Source organism: Rhinatrema bivittatum, chromosome 6, assembly GCF_901001135.1.
Source record: "Rhinatrema bivittatum chromosome 6, aRhiBiv1.1, whole genome shotgun sequence".
Classification (NCBI taxonomy): Eukaryota; Metazoa; Chordata; class Amphibia; order Gymnophiona; family Rhinatrematidae; genus Rhinatrema; species Rhinatrema bivittatum.
Window position 1 is genome coordinate 198,406,816 of NC_042620.1, and position 17,190 is coordinate 198,424,005.

The 17,190-nt window shown below is 42.6% G+C and overlaps 1 protein-coding gene across 1 annotated transcript in view; it reads right to left on the reverse strand.

The window, feature by feature from the left end:
* The window catches only part of PTH2R (parathyroid hormone 2 receptor), a 161,807-nt gene that overhangs the window by 143,249 nt on the left and 1,368 nt on the right, over nt 1-17,190 (reverse strand). Inside the window, exon 3 of the mRNA XM_029607921.1 lies at nt 16,907-16,963. Coding sequence (XP_029463781.1) covers nt 16,907-16,963 — 57 coding nt within the window. The remainder of the gene's footprint in view (nt 1-16,906; nt 16,964-17,190) is intronic.

Sequence of the window (17,190 nt, forward strand, 5' to 3'; positions counted from 1 at the left end):
AAGGTTGCTGGACAGAATGATTTTAGTGAATAGAAGTTTTTCTGGGATCTTTGGACTTGATCCCAGCTTCAGGATGGAATCCCACTGCCTGAGGAAAAGAGAGTCTGAGTGCATTGCTTGAGAGAAGAGAAGAGATGTTTTCTGAGAGAAGCAGTTTGGTTGTATTTTTGGAAGTTTTGGGACTTTGCCATCCATGGTTCAGAGCTGAGAATTTTTAGAGAGACTTAGACCTGGCCTTTTTGCCAAGAACCCACTATCAGTCACTCAGGAGTGTGGATTTTGAAAAAACTCCCTACCCCACAGGCATTAATGGCTCAGAGAACATTGAACAGAGAACAGGTACTGTGAATTTTTGTGTCTGAATTTTTGGGGAAACTTATAGTCATTGATTTTATATTTTTGAATGAACTATGAAGTTTATTTTGATACAGTAGATTTTATTTGAACACCACCTCCATTGTCTTACCTGTCCCCGTCCCCCCCCTCCAAAAAAAGAAAGGTACCATCCCTGTAAGCAAATGGACCTTGAGTACAAAGCAGAAAGAGGAAGTGTGACTAGATCACAAGTGGATTCCCCTTTCCCCTGCACGCCTTGTGCCCAGGAGGCTAAACCTCCACCCCATTGAGAGAATCCATGCCCTGTGGTTGAAAGGACTGTGACTTAACCCCAGAACTGAGTGTATTCCTTGTACCAATTCAGCCCTAGGGGGCTATAATTAAAATTAAGCAAAATGCTTGAAGAAGGAATGGAGCTCCTCTTAATACAAGTTCAACTGAGCCTTTTACTTTAGTGGAAAAACTAAGTTATAATATATCTTTAATCTCTTGTTCAAACTAGAAATGACAAAAATTGTATTCACAATTGTATTCCAATATAATCAAGTAGAAGCAATGCAAAGGCACAGCTATGATTTGTCCTTCTGTGAAGCAAGTGATGACTTTTCCTTCATGTTTCTGACATACATTGGTTGAGAAATATCTCCTAGTAAAGTGAAACTCCTGACATAATGAAAATTGTTTTAATGAAACACCAGAAAAACACTGGCGCACCATTTGCACTCAATATATGTCCAACATCCACAACAAGTGCAAGAATAAATTCAATTCCTGGTCAGGATTTCAGCAGAAGCAATTGTATTTTTATTCAGGCAACTCCTCAATTTAAACACAGTATCTTGCAACAAGTCCCCCAACACGGACCCGTGTTTCGCCAGTCCGGCTGCTTCGGGGGGGGGGGGGGGGGCTGTTCTTGACACAGATTGCTGTTGTTAAAATTAAACACCCCCCCCCCCCCCGAAGCAGCCGGACTGGCGAAACACGGGTCCGTGTTGGGGGACTTGTTGCAAGATACTGTGTTTAAATTGAGGAGTTGCCTGAATAAAAATACAATTGCTTCTGCTGAAATCCTGACCAGGAATTGAATTTATTCTTGCACTTGCTGTTTAATGAAACACCTACATACCTGTATGTCATCCACTTTGAAATGCCCGAAAAGCAGGATATAAAAAACAAAATCTAAAATCTATAGTGGCTTGCAAAGGATTTCACGGTGAGAGCAATTCATGTTCACTGCTGCATAACATACTGCATGGGATTGTGATCCTAGACCATTCACCATCTAAGCTTGAGCAGAGGGAGGATAAAGAATTTGCCCAAGGTTCCTTAATGGAGAATTGAACTAATGTCACCAGATTTCAGTACTCTGAGCTCTAATCAAGACAGTGAAGACTGCAAACATATTGTTCCCTTCCTGATGAAAATAATCACCTAAAGAAGTTTATGGAGAGTGTAAGCAGAAACAACTGTCACTAGAGCATTGACTGGGTCAGAAAATATAAACTGCTTCCATACTGAGGTAAAGGTGCACCCTCTAGTGTAAGCTTTTGAGAATACATTTCCTGAGTTTTGGCATCCATTGTAAAAAGATCACTGTACTTGTATTGCTCATGGATATTTACCGAGGTGAAATGTATATTTTACCCTAAGGACATACTTTAAAATCCAATGCTAGCATTTCTCCCTGACACACTATAGCCTTTAGGACATTCAGTTCTCTATAAACCATCAACTTGTTTGACGTCAAATGCTACAGTGGCAAACTAGTGATGCATAGTCTTGAATTTTCTTAATAATACAGTAACCCATACATTAATAAATAAACATTCCAGCAATCTAGTTCTACTGTGACCTGCAAACTGCAAGATGCAATTGCTTCACAAACAAAATATACAGCATGCAGAAAGACATTATAATATATTAGAAAGACTTTAAATACATGTCTCCTTTACACTTTACCTTCCTAGAAATATTCTGATGTATGTATCTTTTTTAATTCCTAAAGTGGAGCTTTTGGTCAAAGGAAAAAAAAAAACAGTATCTTGTTTTCATCTAAAAAGGCGTCCTCCTGCTCTTCTCAGAGTTATCATAAAAATCATGCTTTGCAAGCAAATCATAAAAATGATATTTTGATCTGGATGGGAGGTGAAGTGGTTTTATTCCAATAGTAACTTGAATTTTCTCTATACATTTAAGCCTATTAACAGGGAAATGCATTGAAAAAATATTATAACAGAAAAATCTTGCATCTGATAGACAAAAAGGAAAATGTATTCTTTGTAAAATAATTTGGAAAGCAGTATGTTCTTACCTGAGCAGTCACCTGCATGCATCCATTTATTGCCAGCAGCATTTTCCAGATGTAACATAGCCAGCGTCTTACCATGTTTTATTTAATGTTTTCTTGTGTTGTGCTTTGTTTTATTTATCCTTTTTGTTTTCCTTCTTTCCTGGGGCTCAGAAAACAGAAACAACAACAACAACAAAAAAAGCAGCAGAAACAGGTTTGAAGGGAACAATCAACTTCGCAGCTGGATTACAGTTTAAAACTGCTTTGTGCAGAGTGTTAAGTTATAAGTCCAAATAGGGATGTAATGCCTCGATAACTTGGAGGCAAGATGCTACCTTTATAACTTTCTCTGTGCTAGTAAGAAGACCTGAGGCTTAGTAATTGAATGTCCACCCCTTTTTTTTTCTTCCATCTGGCTCTCCAATCATTTGCCTTTAATCACAGAGCATGTCTCATTCCCATCTCTATCCCAACACACATGCTGCTGTCAAGAAGCTGATTGGAGGGGGAAAGAGGGAGCAAAAAGGAATTAATGAATGTTTCAGCTCTGCCGGCATCTCTCTGGTTGTTCTGGAGATGGGATGATCTCAGCTCGCTGCAGTGCTGGCAGCTTGCCTTGACTTATCCTGCTCCTCTCAGATGGCAAATACAGTCTGAAAAATGCAGTTCTAGCTTTACCGTAGCTTATTGTATTGCAGATTCTCATACTCTCCTAAACTGCTTAATTAAAGTGCACCCGTAAAGATGTCACACCTATTAGCCACACCCAATTATAAACTACATTATAATATATAATGAGGGTCCCCAGTTTCCTGTGATTTGCGGAAACAAATGCAGAATCTGCCTTTTGCTGCATAATCTGAGCTGTGCCATGTTATCATAGGAGATGACCCAAATATCTGCCATCCTCCTGCTCTGCTGCTGACTTGATGCTCCCTCCTGCTTTTTCACTGCCAAGGTCTAGCTCAGCAAGTAGTAGGACAGTTTTTAATTTCCTGAGTGAGGTGTGGGGCACCCTCTCTAACACTGAGGAGTGAATTTTCAAAGGAGTTATGCATACAAAAATGGCACATATGCATGTATATGAAGCATTCGCATGTAAGCCCTATTTTACATATACTGGGGTAATTGAAATCATCCATCATCACTGTGCTGCTAATTTTGTTAGCTTCCCTAATTTCGGCTAACATTTCATTGTCTGTCTGTTCAATCTGGCCCAGCAAATGGTAATACGCTCCAGTGCAGTTTTATTCTTTTTTTCACAAGGAATTTCAATCCATAAGGATTCTACAGAGCATTTTGTTTCCTGCAGAACTTTTACTCCCCGGGGGGAATTCTGTGCTAATGCAGAATCTCCGCATCATTCCCCCTTCCCGCAGATTTCCCCCCTTCACCTTGCAGAATTCATGCTCTACCATTGCTCTGATCACCATCGCAGGAAGGATAGCGGCAATAATGACTCAGTGAGCCTGCTGGAAGAGGAAGCGGCATAAACCGAAGGACCCCACGATCCCCGGAAGCACGTGGAAGGCTCACAGGAGATGACGCGGCAGGGGTCAGGCTCACAGGAGGCAGCGCTGCAGGGGTCAGGCTCGCGGCAGGCAGGGTGGCACTGGTCAGGCTCGCGGGAGGCAGCACAGATGTGATTACAGCCAAACTCTGCAAGCCTGTCTGAAGACTTGGGCAGGGGCCTTCAGGATATCCACTAACCATAACCAGGCAGCTTGAAGACTCAAGAACAAAGTGACAGTGGAGTGCAACATATTATTACTGCACTGTCTGAGAAAGAGGATCATGGGCTGTAAATGTATTAGATAATGATGCTCAAAGGGAGAAGGGGGAATAAATAGTAGGTGGTGGTGTGGGGTGAGGAGGTAAACAGAGACAGTAGCAGAGGTCTATGGCATGTGTGCCATGGCATTGGACAGCTGAGCAGAAACTTAACTTCCACCATTACTGAATCAGGAAGTTAGCCCCAAGCCTCATATGTTGCAGCGGAAGTCGCGTTCAACCAAATGTCATCTCCTGCTGTGCGAGGCTGGCTCCACAGCAGCAGGAGACGATGTTTGGTTAAACGCGATACTACTGAGGCTTGGAGCTAGCTTCCTGATTCACTAGCCACAGTGCTCGTTGTCTGCTCAGCTGTCCAGTGCCGTGCTGTGCCATGCCATAGGTTGCCAACTTCTGGCCTAGAACAAATGGAAGTATGAATCATCCTTTGACCTCTGCTTCTGATCCCTGTTTACCTCCTGTCACTCTACCCCCCTCTGCGCTGAAAGAGAGAGAGGACCCAAGGGCCACCAGGGACCTCGTCCCACTGGTGGTTGAAGAAGAGGCTCAGGCCCTAAGAGTGTATGTGTGAGCCCGTGTGTTGGCTGTGAGCCGGTGTGGGTGGGTAGGTATCTGCCTGGGAGCCTGTTTGTGTGTCTGTGTGATTACATGTGGAGGGGAGGGAGAGAGTGTGTTTGTGAGAGGGATTGCATGTCAGGGAGAAACGTTTTGCCAGAAGAAAATCACTAACAAGTAAATTTGAAATGGGCTATGCGCGTAAATTTTGGGGGTTTACTCGCATGGCTCGGCCTTGTGCGCGCCATGCGCGTTTTACAACGGGCCCAGCCACTCACGTAAATCCCAGTACACGCCGAAGTGCCGGGCATCTCCAAATAGGCGGGCCTGGGGGCAGGGTCTGGGTGGGGAGGGGGCGGGCCGGGTCAGCGCCATTTGACGCTGTCCCGTGGAAGCACGCACTGGCAGCTGGTCGGTGCGTGGAGATCACTTCTGCTCCAGAGGAGCAGTAAGTACCAAAATAAAAAATTGGGGGATCACGAACTCCCTTAGCTGTTCAGGATTATAAAATATGTAAGTGTTTCCAGAGTACTTAATTACACATTTTGCAGGATAATGTAATAAGAAATTTGCAGCCATTACAATAGCTTCTGGGCGCATTACCAAAAATGCTTTACAAAGTAATTGTGTCACTCTGGACAAGTCAGGAAAAATTCGGATCAAGCCTCCAAGATATGTAACATTAATATTTTTAAAGTAATTTTTCATTATTTGACCCCTGCCATATTCAGAAAATAGGGAAACAAGAAGAACAGTTCTTTCTGCTATTTCACAACCTGAGCTTTCTAAATATTCTTTTTAAGTTGTTAAAGTTCCCCAGGTCACCAGTTGGTGATATCTGTATTTGACTCTGTCTCTGTTGTAGGTATTGTATCTTTTTCACCGCTGGAATCTGGTCTTCAGGTATTTTCAATATTTCTTTAAGATACCTTTTAAAATTTATTAGGGGGGTCTCTCCCACCACTCTGGGGAAGTTTAGTAATCTCAAATTCAATTGCCTTAGGTAGTTTTCTACTGATTCCAGCCTACACATTGAAGATGACTGCTCCCACATAAGCACAACATTTGAATCAGTCACCATTTTTAAATCGTTTTTAACCTCCATTAAGGCCCGCGTTTGTTCTTCTTTCCTTAGTATACATTCTTTTTCTACATAGTCAGTTTTCATGGAGGCTATCTCCATTCGCTGAGCCTGTTCATTGTGCCCAGTAGCCATCCTCACAATTAAATCCCATAGAGATTCCAGTGTTATTAATATAGCCGGCTTCTTAATCTCTAGGGGCTTCAGTAAAGGGCTTCTTTTTACCTCCACTTCTCCTACACCTGTTGTATTCAGCTGTGGTAGCAGTTCTCCTCTCTCTCCACTGCTCACTGAGTCCTCTGGAAAGTTGGAGGCATTTGAAGACCTCTCCCGGTCCACAGCAGTGCCAAGCAGCCCACCTGAATGCGTTTGCTAGGTGAGGTCACTCACTGGCGACTCAACTTGTTCGACGCTGTTAGGAGGAGACATTTTCGGCTGCAATCGGGGCTCTGGAGGGCTCAACAATATCTCCCCAGGTGGCATTGGGGCTCCTCTCCCCCGTCCCACCAGCAGGGCTCGGTGCCCTCATCTCCAATATGGATGATGCAAACTGCGGTATTGTTCGCTGTCCTGCGGGGATCTGGGGTTCAGATGGGAAAACCCTAGTTCTCCCCTTTCTCTTATGCGGCATGAGGAAAGGATAATTTTTTTTTTTCAAAGAATTACTCGAGAATTGCGGGAGCGTTTCAGTATTGGGGCCGTTCAGGGAGCCATCTTGTCCCCCTCCCCACCTTATTTATTTAGAATAAGAGAATATTTTTATGATTAGAATATTATTTTAAGGATAATATATTTCTTACAATGTAATCTCTTGTGTTTCAAAGGAAAGTAATCTTTGTGATTGTAAAAGATGATAAATAAAAAATTAAAAAACAATTGGGGGATAATTAGGTTAGGTTTAGGGGGCGGGAAGGAGAGGGGAAGAGAGAAAGGTAGATAGGGGGGTAGGGAACTGGGAAAAAGGCTGATCGTGTCACCGCGCTTAATTAAAAAATCCCCCCCACCCCCCGTGTGCACGATTCTCTGGCCACCCTACATGCATGATACTAAAAGCAGCGTGTGCGCGCTGCTTTTAGTATCAAACCCTAAGGTTTATTCCAATAGATATAAAATGGCAGTAAAGCCTTAATAAATCTGGCCATAAGTGAGAAAAATGTGAAGGCTCTTTGTTTTCTATACTATTATTTAAATGAAAATACTAAATTGCTCTGAAATGTAGAATGATGACTTGCAAAAAATATTGTGTTATTTTGACAAATAAATGTGCAGAATTTTGCAGAATTTAGAGAATGTGCGTGTAGAATTTTTAATTTTTTTGCGCAGAATTCCCCAGGAGTAAACTTTTATCCTGTTTGACTCAGTGCTCTCTTTACTTTAAAGAGCCACCTCTCAAAAAATGTAATCTATCCTATCATTACAATATAATTTGTGCACTGGTATCACAGTAACCCATTCGCTATCCTCCTTCCACCAGATCTCTGAGATGCCAATTATATCCACCACTTCATTCTGTGTTATACACTCTAACTCTCCCAACTTACAGGCCAATACAGTACAGTGCGCTCTGCCGGAGCGCACTGTTAACCCGCGATTGGACGTGCGTTTTCGACACTCTAGCTTTACCCCTTATTCAGTAAGGGGTAATAGCGCGTCGAAAACGCGCGTCCAACCCCCCCCCCCCCCGAACCTAATAGCGCCCGCAACATGCAAATGCATGTTGATGGCCCTATTAGGTATTCCCGCGTGATTCAGTAAGTAAAATGTGTAGCCAAGCCGCACATTTTACTTTAAGAAATTAGCGCCTACCCAAAGGTAGGCGTTAATTTCTGCCAGCGCCGGGGAAGTGCACAGAAAAGCAGTAAAAACTGCTTTTCTGTGCACCCTTCGACTTAATATTAAGGCGATATTAAATCGGAGGTCCCGAAAGTTAAAAAAAGTAAAAAGAAAAAAGAAAAAAAAATTTGAAATAGGCCCGCGGCTCGCAGGTTGAAAACCGGACGCCCAATTTTGCCGGCGTCCAGTTTCCAAACCTGTGGCTGTCAGTGGGCTCGAGAACCGACACCGGCAAAATTGAGCATCGGCTATCAAACCTGCTGACAACCGCCGCTCCTGTCTGAAAAGAGGCGCTAGGGACACGCTAGTGTCCCTAGGGCCTCTTTTTACCGCCGGCCCTAATTTAAATAAATTAAATTACTGTATTGCGCACACAGGAGAGTGTCCTGTGCGTGCGCTGGGGAGCGGGTGCTCACCCGGTCTCCCGCGATTTTTATTGTATCGGCCCGATAGGAAGTAATTTTAAATGGAGTTACACGTGTAAATGTAACATACTATTGTAGCAATTTTAAAAAGCCATTTAGACATGTAACATGCACTTAAACCTGAATATCCTATGCACAATTCAATGGCATATATTGTAGCAATTTTCAAAAGCCCATTTACAAGAGTAAAGTGCATTTATACATGTAAAACCCAATTTTAAGCGTTAAATAAGGCTTATTGGTTAAGGGTAGCAACAGACCAGCAAGTTCCCCTCATGCTTATTTGACCATAAAATGCAATGTCTTTGTTGGTTGCTGTCTGAAACTAATTCTCTTTTTCCTCTTTTCCCCCTGCTGTTAAAGCAGAGAACAATGATGGAGTTTCATCAAGAGTATGAAGTCTTATTGTTTAAGGGTAGTTACCGCCACACCAGCAACTTACCCCCATGCACTCTTTTCCTCATTTCCAGCCTCTAACCTTTAGGGATCCACAGTGTTTATCCTATGCCACTTTGAAATCTTTCACCGTTTTTGTCTTCACCACCACCTCCAGGAGAGCATTCCAAGCATCCATCACCTTCTCCATGAAGAAATATTTCCTGACGTTGGTTCTGAGTTGTCCTCCCTGGATTTTCATTTTGTGACCCCTAGTTCTACTGATTTCTTTCCACTGGAGAAGGTTTGTAGATTGTGCATCATTAAAACCTTTCAGGTACCTCAAGGTCTGTATCATATCTTCCCTGCACCTCCTCTCCTCTAGGGTATACATATTTAGGTCCTTCTACCTCTCCTCATAAGTCATTTGATGGAGACCCCCCACCATTTTTGTTGCCCTTCTCTGGACCGCCTCCATCCTGTCTCTGTCCTTTTTAAATACGATCTCCAGAACTAAACACAATACTCCAGGTGAGGCTTTACCAAGGACCTATACAAGGGGATTATCATCTCCTTTTTCTTATTGGTTATTCCTCTCTCTATGCAACCCAGCATTCTTCTGGCTTCAGCTTGTCACATTGCTTCGCAGTTTCAGATCGCTAGACACTATCACCCCAAGGTCCCTTTCTTGCACCGTGCACAATAGCCCTTCACCTCCTATCCTATACAACTCCATTGGATTACCACACCCTAAATGCATGAATCTGCACTTCTTGGCACTGAATCCCAGTTGTCATATTTTCGACCACTGTTCAGTCTTCCTTAAATCACATCTCCTCTCTACTCTTTCCAGCATGTCTACTCTGTTGCAGATCTTAGTATCATCTGCAAAAAGACAAACTTTACCTTCTATCCCTTCCACAATGTCACTCACAAAGATATTGAACAGGACCTGTCCCAACACCGATCCTTGTGGCACCCCACTTAACACCATACTCTTTTCACAGTAGATTCCATTTACCATCACACGCTGTCTTCTATCCATCAACCAGTTTGTAATCCAAGCCACCACCTTGGTGCTCACTCTCAGGCTTCTCATTTTATTCACAAGTCTCTTATGCAGGACTATATCAAAAGCTTTGCTGAAATCCAAGTAGATGACATCGAGCAGTCTTCCATGATCCAATTCTTTAGTCACCCAATCAAAAAAATCAATCAGGTTTGACTGGCAGGACCTTCCCCTGGTTTATCCATGCTGTCTTGGATCTAGCAATCCTCCCGACTGTAGATAGTTCACTATCCTTTCCTTCAGCAGAGTCTCCATTAATTTTTCCACCACCGAGGTGAGGCTAATCAGCCTGTAGTTTTCAGTCTCCTCTCTGCTCGCACTCTTGTGAAGCAGGACCACCACCACTCTTCTTCAATCACTCGGCACCACTCCCATTTCCAGAGATCTATTGAACAGGTTGTACAGCGGAACCACCAGCACATCTCTGAGTTCCCTCAGTATCCTGGGATGAACCTCATGAGGCCCCATGGCTTTGTCTACTTTCAGTTTTCCTAGCTCTTCCCATACATTCTCCTCTGTAAATGGAGTTTTGGTTACTCCACCCCCATACACTGTCTTGTTAACTAGCAACTGTCTTTCTACATGGCCTTCTTTAGTGAACACCGAACTGAAGTATTTGTTTAATATTTCTGCCATTTCTTCATCTCTCTCCACATATTGATCCTTTTCACCTTTCAGTTTCATTATACCACTTCAGACCTTTCTCCTTTCTCTGATGTTTCAGAAAATGTTTTGTCACCTCACTTTACTTCTTTGGCAATCCTTTCTTCCACCTGACTTTTTGCTTTCTTGATTACTTTCTTAGTCTCCCTCAGTTTCACCAGATATTCTTCCCTGTGTACCTGTTTCTGGGATTCTTTATATTTCTTGATCACTGTTCCTTTTGCTTTTATTTTATCAGCCACCTCCTTTGAGAACCAGACATGTTGCTTACTTCTCTTGCCTTTGTTTACTTTTCTAACATATAGATTTGTTGCCTTTTTAATAGCTCCTTTTAGTTTGGCCCACCTTTGTTCCACCTCTCTCGTTTTTTCCCATTCTTCTAGTTCTATCTCCAGCTACTTCCCCATTTCAACAAAGTCCGTATTTTTGAAGTTCAAGAATCAAAATTCAAATTTTAATTTATATACATTCTTTCAGCCACTTGAAAATAAATTACAATCAGGGACTGTAGGTATTTCCTTGTCCCCAGAGTGCTCTCAATCTAAGTTTTGTACCTGAGACAGTATAGGAGAAAGTGATTTGCTTAAATTCACAAGGCATGACAATGGGATTTGAATACTGGCTTTCTGGTTTTTCAGCCCACTGCTCCACCCTCTAGGCTACTCTTCCCTTTCAACTGCTGAGACTTTATTTTGAAAGGGGAAATATTTTTGTATTCATTGCTTTTGTTTTGTTCATTTTTGAAAAAGGGATATTTTTCATTGCTTTTGTATTTCATAGGTATTATTACTGCTTATCTTGAGAAAGAAATTATAGAAGGGAACGGGTTACCTTGCTGTAGTTATATTTTTCTTCTGTCTTTAGATTTAGTAGTTCAAAGAGAAAGTTTTATTTGAAACCTTGGAAGCTGGAAGGAGCTCGTTACCTGTGTTAATTGTATCAGGACAAGAGTTCTGTATATAGATCAGCCAGACTAACAGGGTCATTCATCAAAATGCATTAGGGCCTTAACAATAACATCATAATACATGCGTTATTTATCGCATCGTGAGATGCGTATGAAAATTTTTAAAATTTCGTCAAAAGGGAGGAGTTTGTTCAAATGAGGGGTTTTTAACATTGTGTGTGATAGCGTAATGCATGTTATCGCCAGAAATGATTACACCTTTTTTCCTGGTGGTATGCATGAAACAAGATTTGCATCCCATTTTGGGCAGGAGAAGAGAGAGAGAAAGAGAGAAAGAGAGAAAGAAAGAAAGAAAGAGAGAAAGCACTTCCGCAGTAGTACACATACTAGTCAATTATTTATACCCCTGTAGGAGGGTGAACTAGTAACTCGATGTGAGGTTTTGGTGGTGATCTAGGTTTGGGGGCAGTTTACATGCACAGTCAGATGTGCGAACAGCACAGTACACATCAGTGAAGTTTTGCTGTGATTTGGAGTGAGGAAAGGTACACAAAGATGAGATTTGTGCAATGTACTCTCAACTTAGTTTGATGCACTCTCTACCTAGCTGTTATCTAGCTAGGGTGAGAGTACATTGCACAAATCTTATCTTTGTGTATCTTTCCTCACTCCAAATCACATCAAATCTTCACTGATGTGAACTGTGCCTTTCGTATATTAGACTATGCATGTAAAACTGCCCCCCAAACCCTAGACCACCACCAAAACCTCACCTCGAGTTACTAATTCACCCTCCTACAGTGGTATAAATAGTTGATTTTATCTGAGAGCTATATAAAGACTCTCTCTCTCTCTCTCTCTCTCTCTCACACACATATATTTAATGTGCATTGCAGTAAAATAGTGTGGTTTGTGGTATCTCAAAAATTACCATACCCCTTTTATTGCAGGAGCTATTCATGTGAAATTTAGAGCAAAATGATAAATCTAGGTCTAAGATCCCTATTTACTAAAGGATTTCTACCTTTCTGTATCTATGGGAAAAATGCTTAGTAAATTACCCCCTAAGAAAGATCTTCCATTCTTGAAGGAGCTGAACTACAAACAGAGAGTTTTTCTGGCTTAAATTCAACTGGAGAAACCTTCAGGCTAATTTTAAAACGAGTGCATGTGTCCATTCATGCACATATTGGTATACAAACAGAGATAGGCTTGAATTAAAAATCATGCACACACTTGCATACCTATGATTTAAAATACACAGTGGGGTAGATTTTAAAAGCTCTGCACGCTGGTGTGCCTATTTTGCATAGGCCGCCGGCACGCGCAAAGCCCCGGGACGCATGTAAGTCCTGGGGCTTTGCATAGGGGCATGTCGGGGTGTGTGTCCGGAGCGGGACGGCAGTTTGGGGGCGGGGCCGGAGGCGTGACGGCGGTCCGGGATGGAGCCGAGTGCTCCGGCACAGCGGCCTGTGCCGGAGCAGGGAGCTGGTGACATGCGCAAGGTAGGGGAGGGGGATTTAGTTAGGGCTGGGGGGTGGGTTAGATAGGGGAAGGGAGGGAAAGGTGGGGGGGACAAAAAAAAAGTTCCCTCCGAGGCCGCTTCGATTTCGGAGAGGCCTCGGAGGGAACGGAGGCAGGCTGCACGGCTCGGCACACGCAGGCTGCCGTTTTGCGCAGCCTTGCACACGCCGACCCCGGATTTTAAAAGATACGTGCGGCTATGCACGTATCTTTTAAAATCCAGCGTACTTTTTTATAATCTGCCCCATACTGGGCATAAATATGCTCCTAGTTTCAAGAGGTTACTCAAGCAAACCTACTTCATGTATCTCCTATAGAAGTTTACCAGCTTTAACCTGTGTATGCAAGCAGATTTTATTTATTTATTTATTACAAGATTTTATATGCCGGTATTTGTTTTCACATCATATCGGTTTACACAGAACAGATTAACAAGGAAGAGAAATACATTTAACCGGTGAACTTCCAAAAGAGGAAAGGTCGAAAGTCAAGGAATGTAACAGCCAATATATACAACATGGTGGAACTTATGTACAAATAAGGTAGTCGTATTATTTACACTTTCATGGGAGTTAAGGGAAGGCTTGTTTAAAAAGCCAGGTTTTTAGCTTTTTTTTTAATTTGTGAATACAGTGTTCCTGGCGCAGATCAGGGGGCATGGAATTCCATGCACGCACAAAGGACATTCCCACTTTTTTCAGTTAGTGCACCAGTTTGCCCAGTCAATCTCAAGGTCATCTAGACACACTCCCCAGTTGATCTGTACCCCTCATCCTGTCATGTAAGCCCAAAGATGTGAGATCTGCAGACTTGCTCCTCATCAGGAGCAGCAGTAGAATTACAAGGCTAACAAGCCAACTCTTGCTACGGCCTCTGTTTTAAAATACTGAGTTAAGCGTGTAATAGTTAGCCCCACCATGGAGTGCCCATGCCCCGCCAATTCCCCACCCATTTTGTGCTCCCTTATTTTTTGCTTACACATCTGCATAAATTGCAGATTTTAAAATCTGCATTGATCACAAGTGGCCCATTTACATGCATATGTGAGCATTTTAGCGTGAGCAAAGTTTTTTAAATTGACCTCTTATTTTTAAGGGGATATTTTTTCCATCATTATTTTTATTTGATTTATTTTTGAAAAAGCAATATTTTGCATTGTTTTTGTGTTTGTTAGGTATTATTACTGCTTAACTTTGAAAAAAATAGTAGAAGGGAAAGGTTACCTTGCTGTAGTTATTATTTTCCTTCTGCCTTTAGATTTAGTAGTTCAAAGGGAAAGTTTTGTTTGAAGCCCTGGGAGCTGGAATTAATTCAGTTCCAACAATACAGCTCATTACCTATATTAATTGTACCAGGGCTTGAGTTCTGTTATGTAGGTCAGCCAAACTAAGAATGATTTGCCATTTCTGGAGGAGCTCAACTGCAAACAGAGTTAATTTTGGTGGCTTGAATTCAACTGGGGAGACCTTATTTTGAAGGGGGATATGTTTTTCCTTCATTGCTTTTGTGTTTGTTGGATGTTATTACTGTTTAGTTTTATTAAGAAATAGTAGAAGGGAAAGGGTTCCCTCTCCTCCCTAGCTCCTACACCCACCCCTACCTTCCATTGTAACTTTATATATTAACCCACTAATTAGGGGGTTGAACTACACAGAATAATTTGACATTGGTTTGCAGAGAAACACAAAGAAGTAATTGAGATAAATTTTCTCATTTGTAAAATCAGAACACTTAAGGAAAGTTCAGGGAGAGCTTAATTAGTAATACCATAGTTATTACTTCAGATAATTATTTTTAGTTGGCTTGTTCTTTAGTAGCTAAGACGGTAATTTTAAAGTTAGGGTGTGTGCACCCATGCATGAGTGTATCAGCATGCAAGTGAAGATACGCTGGAATTTTAAATCGTGCATGCATGTGTTTTAAAATGCAGCAACCATGCGTAAGTTTGCTCCTAATTTCAAGAGGTTACTCGAGCACAGCTAACACGCCTGTCTTCCATAGAAGTTGGTCGGCTTTTACCATATATGTCAGCAGATTGTAAAACATGCTCGCATGAGGCACATTCCCAATTTTCCAATTAGTCTTCCAGTTTATCCAATTAATATCAAGTCTTTCAGATTACCTTGGTTCTTCATGCTGCACGCTGCCCACTTGACCTGGACTCATCACCCTATCCTGTAAGCTCTAAAACTTGAGATCTACTGACTTGCTCCTCATCAGCAGCAGCAGTAAAGATACGCAGATATCTAGGGTATGCACCATGGCTTTTGGTTTTAAAATATGGAGTTACACAGTCCTGCTCATGCTCTACTCCTTTTCTGCCCCCTTATTTTTCACACATGCACGAGTACATACACATGCAATCTGCAGCTTTTTAAAATCCATGTTACCCATGCACGGCCCACATCTTCACATATGTGGGCATTTTTGTGTGAGCAACAATTTTAAAATCAACCTGTAAGGCAAAAGGTTCTTAAATAGATAAAAATTATTTTTGTAAAATTGTGTATAACTAGCTATTAGTGACCTTAGATAAACAAGTGTGAAATTAACCCAAACCAAAATTATAAGAACTAGATCTATTAGAGATCATAGATAAACAGAGAAGAACATAAATTAGAATAAATTACTAGTCCTCATCTGGAGAAAGTACTGTTTGTATGAAAAAGAGGAAGGATAGCTAGGGATTAAGGTCATTTTTGTTGTAGGCCTACCCACCACAGGTGCAGGCAGTCCCCCTATCTTTCTTCCTTTTCGAACGTGGCAGGCCGCCACCAATGCCGTTCTCCGTGGCCCAGAGGCCACGGCTGCCTCCTGCTCTGTGCGGCAGGACTGAGCCGTCAGCTTCCTTCTCGCGGCTGGTGCTGCTGCCGGGGTCCTCACTTGGCAGAGAAGCCATCCCTGCCGGTGCCTGCCTTTTCCTCCATTTTCGCAGCAGGGAGTCACCTTCTGCTCTGCTCTCCACACGGCTGGGATGCCACCGTCAAGCTTTCTTTTCCTGGCTTCTCCATAGGCATGAAACTTGTTCCTAGTCCAGAATGTTTGCTCCCAGTTTCCTGGACATTTAATTCCTTGCTTTAGTCAATTTTTTTTTCTTTTACTCCTTGTCTCTCCTCTACAGCTATCTGGATCCCACGACCTGCAGGAGTCACCTTCATCCAGATCATCTCTGAGTTCAATCTGTCCTGGAACCTACATGACCAGCAGGAGGCGCCTACCATTGTTCCAGAGACCATCTCCGTTCTTCCCACTATGATGTTGGTTCATCTCCCTGGGCTCCCTACGACCTGCAGGAGGTGCCTGCACCCAGGTTCCACATCCAGCATCCAGTATCTTCAACGTCAAGAATCCTCAAGCATTAGGGAGTATGTCACATTAAAGTGTACTCCACATCAACTCTCCAGGTCGTTGGGTTCCTATGACCTGCAGGAGGCGCCTGCAACCTAGATTTGTCTTCGTCTCTGCGATCCCAACTCAGTCCCTGCTTGCATGTCCTGGTGCTTGCTCTGGGGTCATCTTCAGCCTGAAGCTTCTCTCCACATCTGCAAGTGGTGACTCCAGCCACGGATTCCAAGCCAGTTCTTCACAGATGTCACCTTCCTGTGCTTCTCCTTCATGGCGTCAACACCAAGAGTCGCTTTGAGTCCACAGCTTCAATCCAGCCCTTGCTCTGTGCAAGTGGATTCCACCCAGTATCATCATAACGAGCCATCTTGTATCCAGAGAACTTGCAGCCATGTTTCCTCCAGTGTTCTGCACCAGAGTTCCAAGCCACTAGAATCAGGATTTGGAAGGTCCTGATTCCCTGTCATCTGCTCTTCGATACTATCTCGCGCCCTAGCTAAGGACTGCACTACCACCTTCCAGCTTGTCCACTGCTGTGTTGCTGATCTTCCTGAAGGGACCCTGTCTTCCTTGAGACCACATGGCGATTCAACTTTACTATCCTTGGATCCCATGCAGTTATCTTCAGTCCATCACCCCAGGAAGCTTTCCGTAAAGCTCTGCGAGGTCACTGAGTTTTCACCAACTCCTGTGTTTTCCACCAGTGACTTACTTCTGCAAGGATGTTCACCATCAGCTGCACTTGACCATCCAAAGAAGCATTTGCAGGCTTTGGGCAACAGAACAAACAATAATAAAATAATAAACATCTTCATGTAACAAACAATTATTGCCATTACCTTAAACAATTGAACTCTATTATTATTTTATTTGCTTTCTTGACTATTTCTTGTTTTTGTAAATTTTAAGCATGGGAGATATATACCGAGACGTTTGAGAATAGGGATTAAACCTTGAATTGTATTTCTCTCTAACTGTTACTGTTTTTTTGTTACT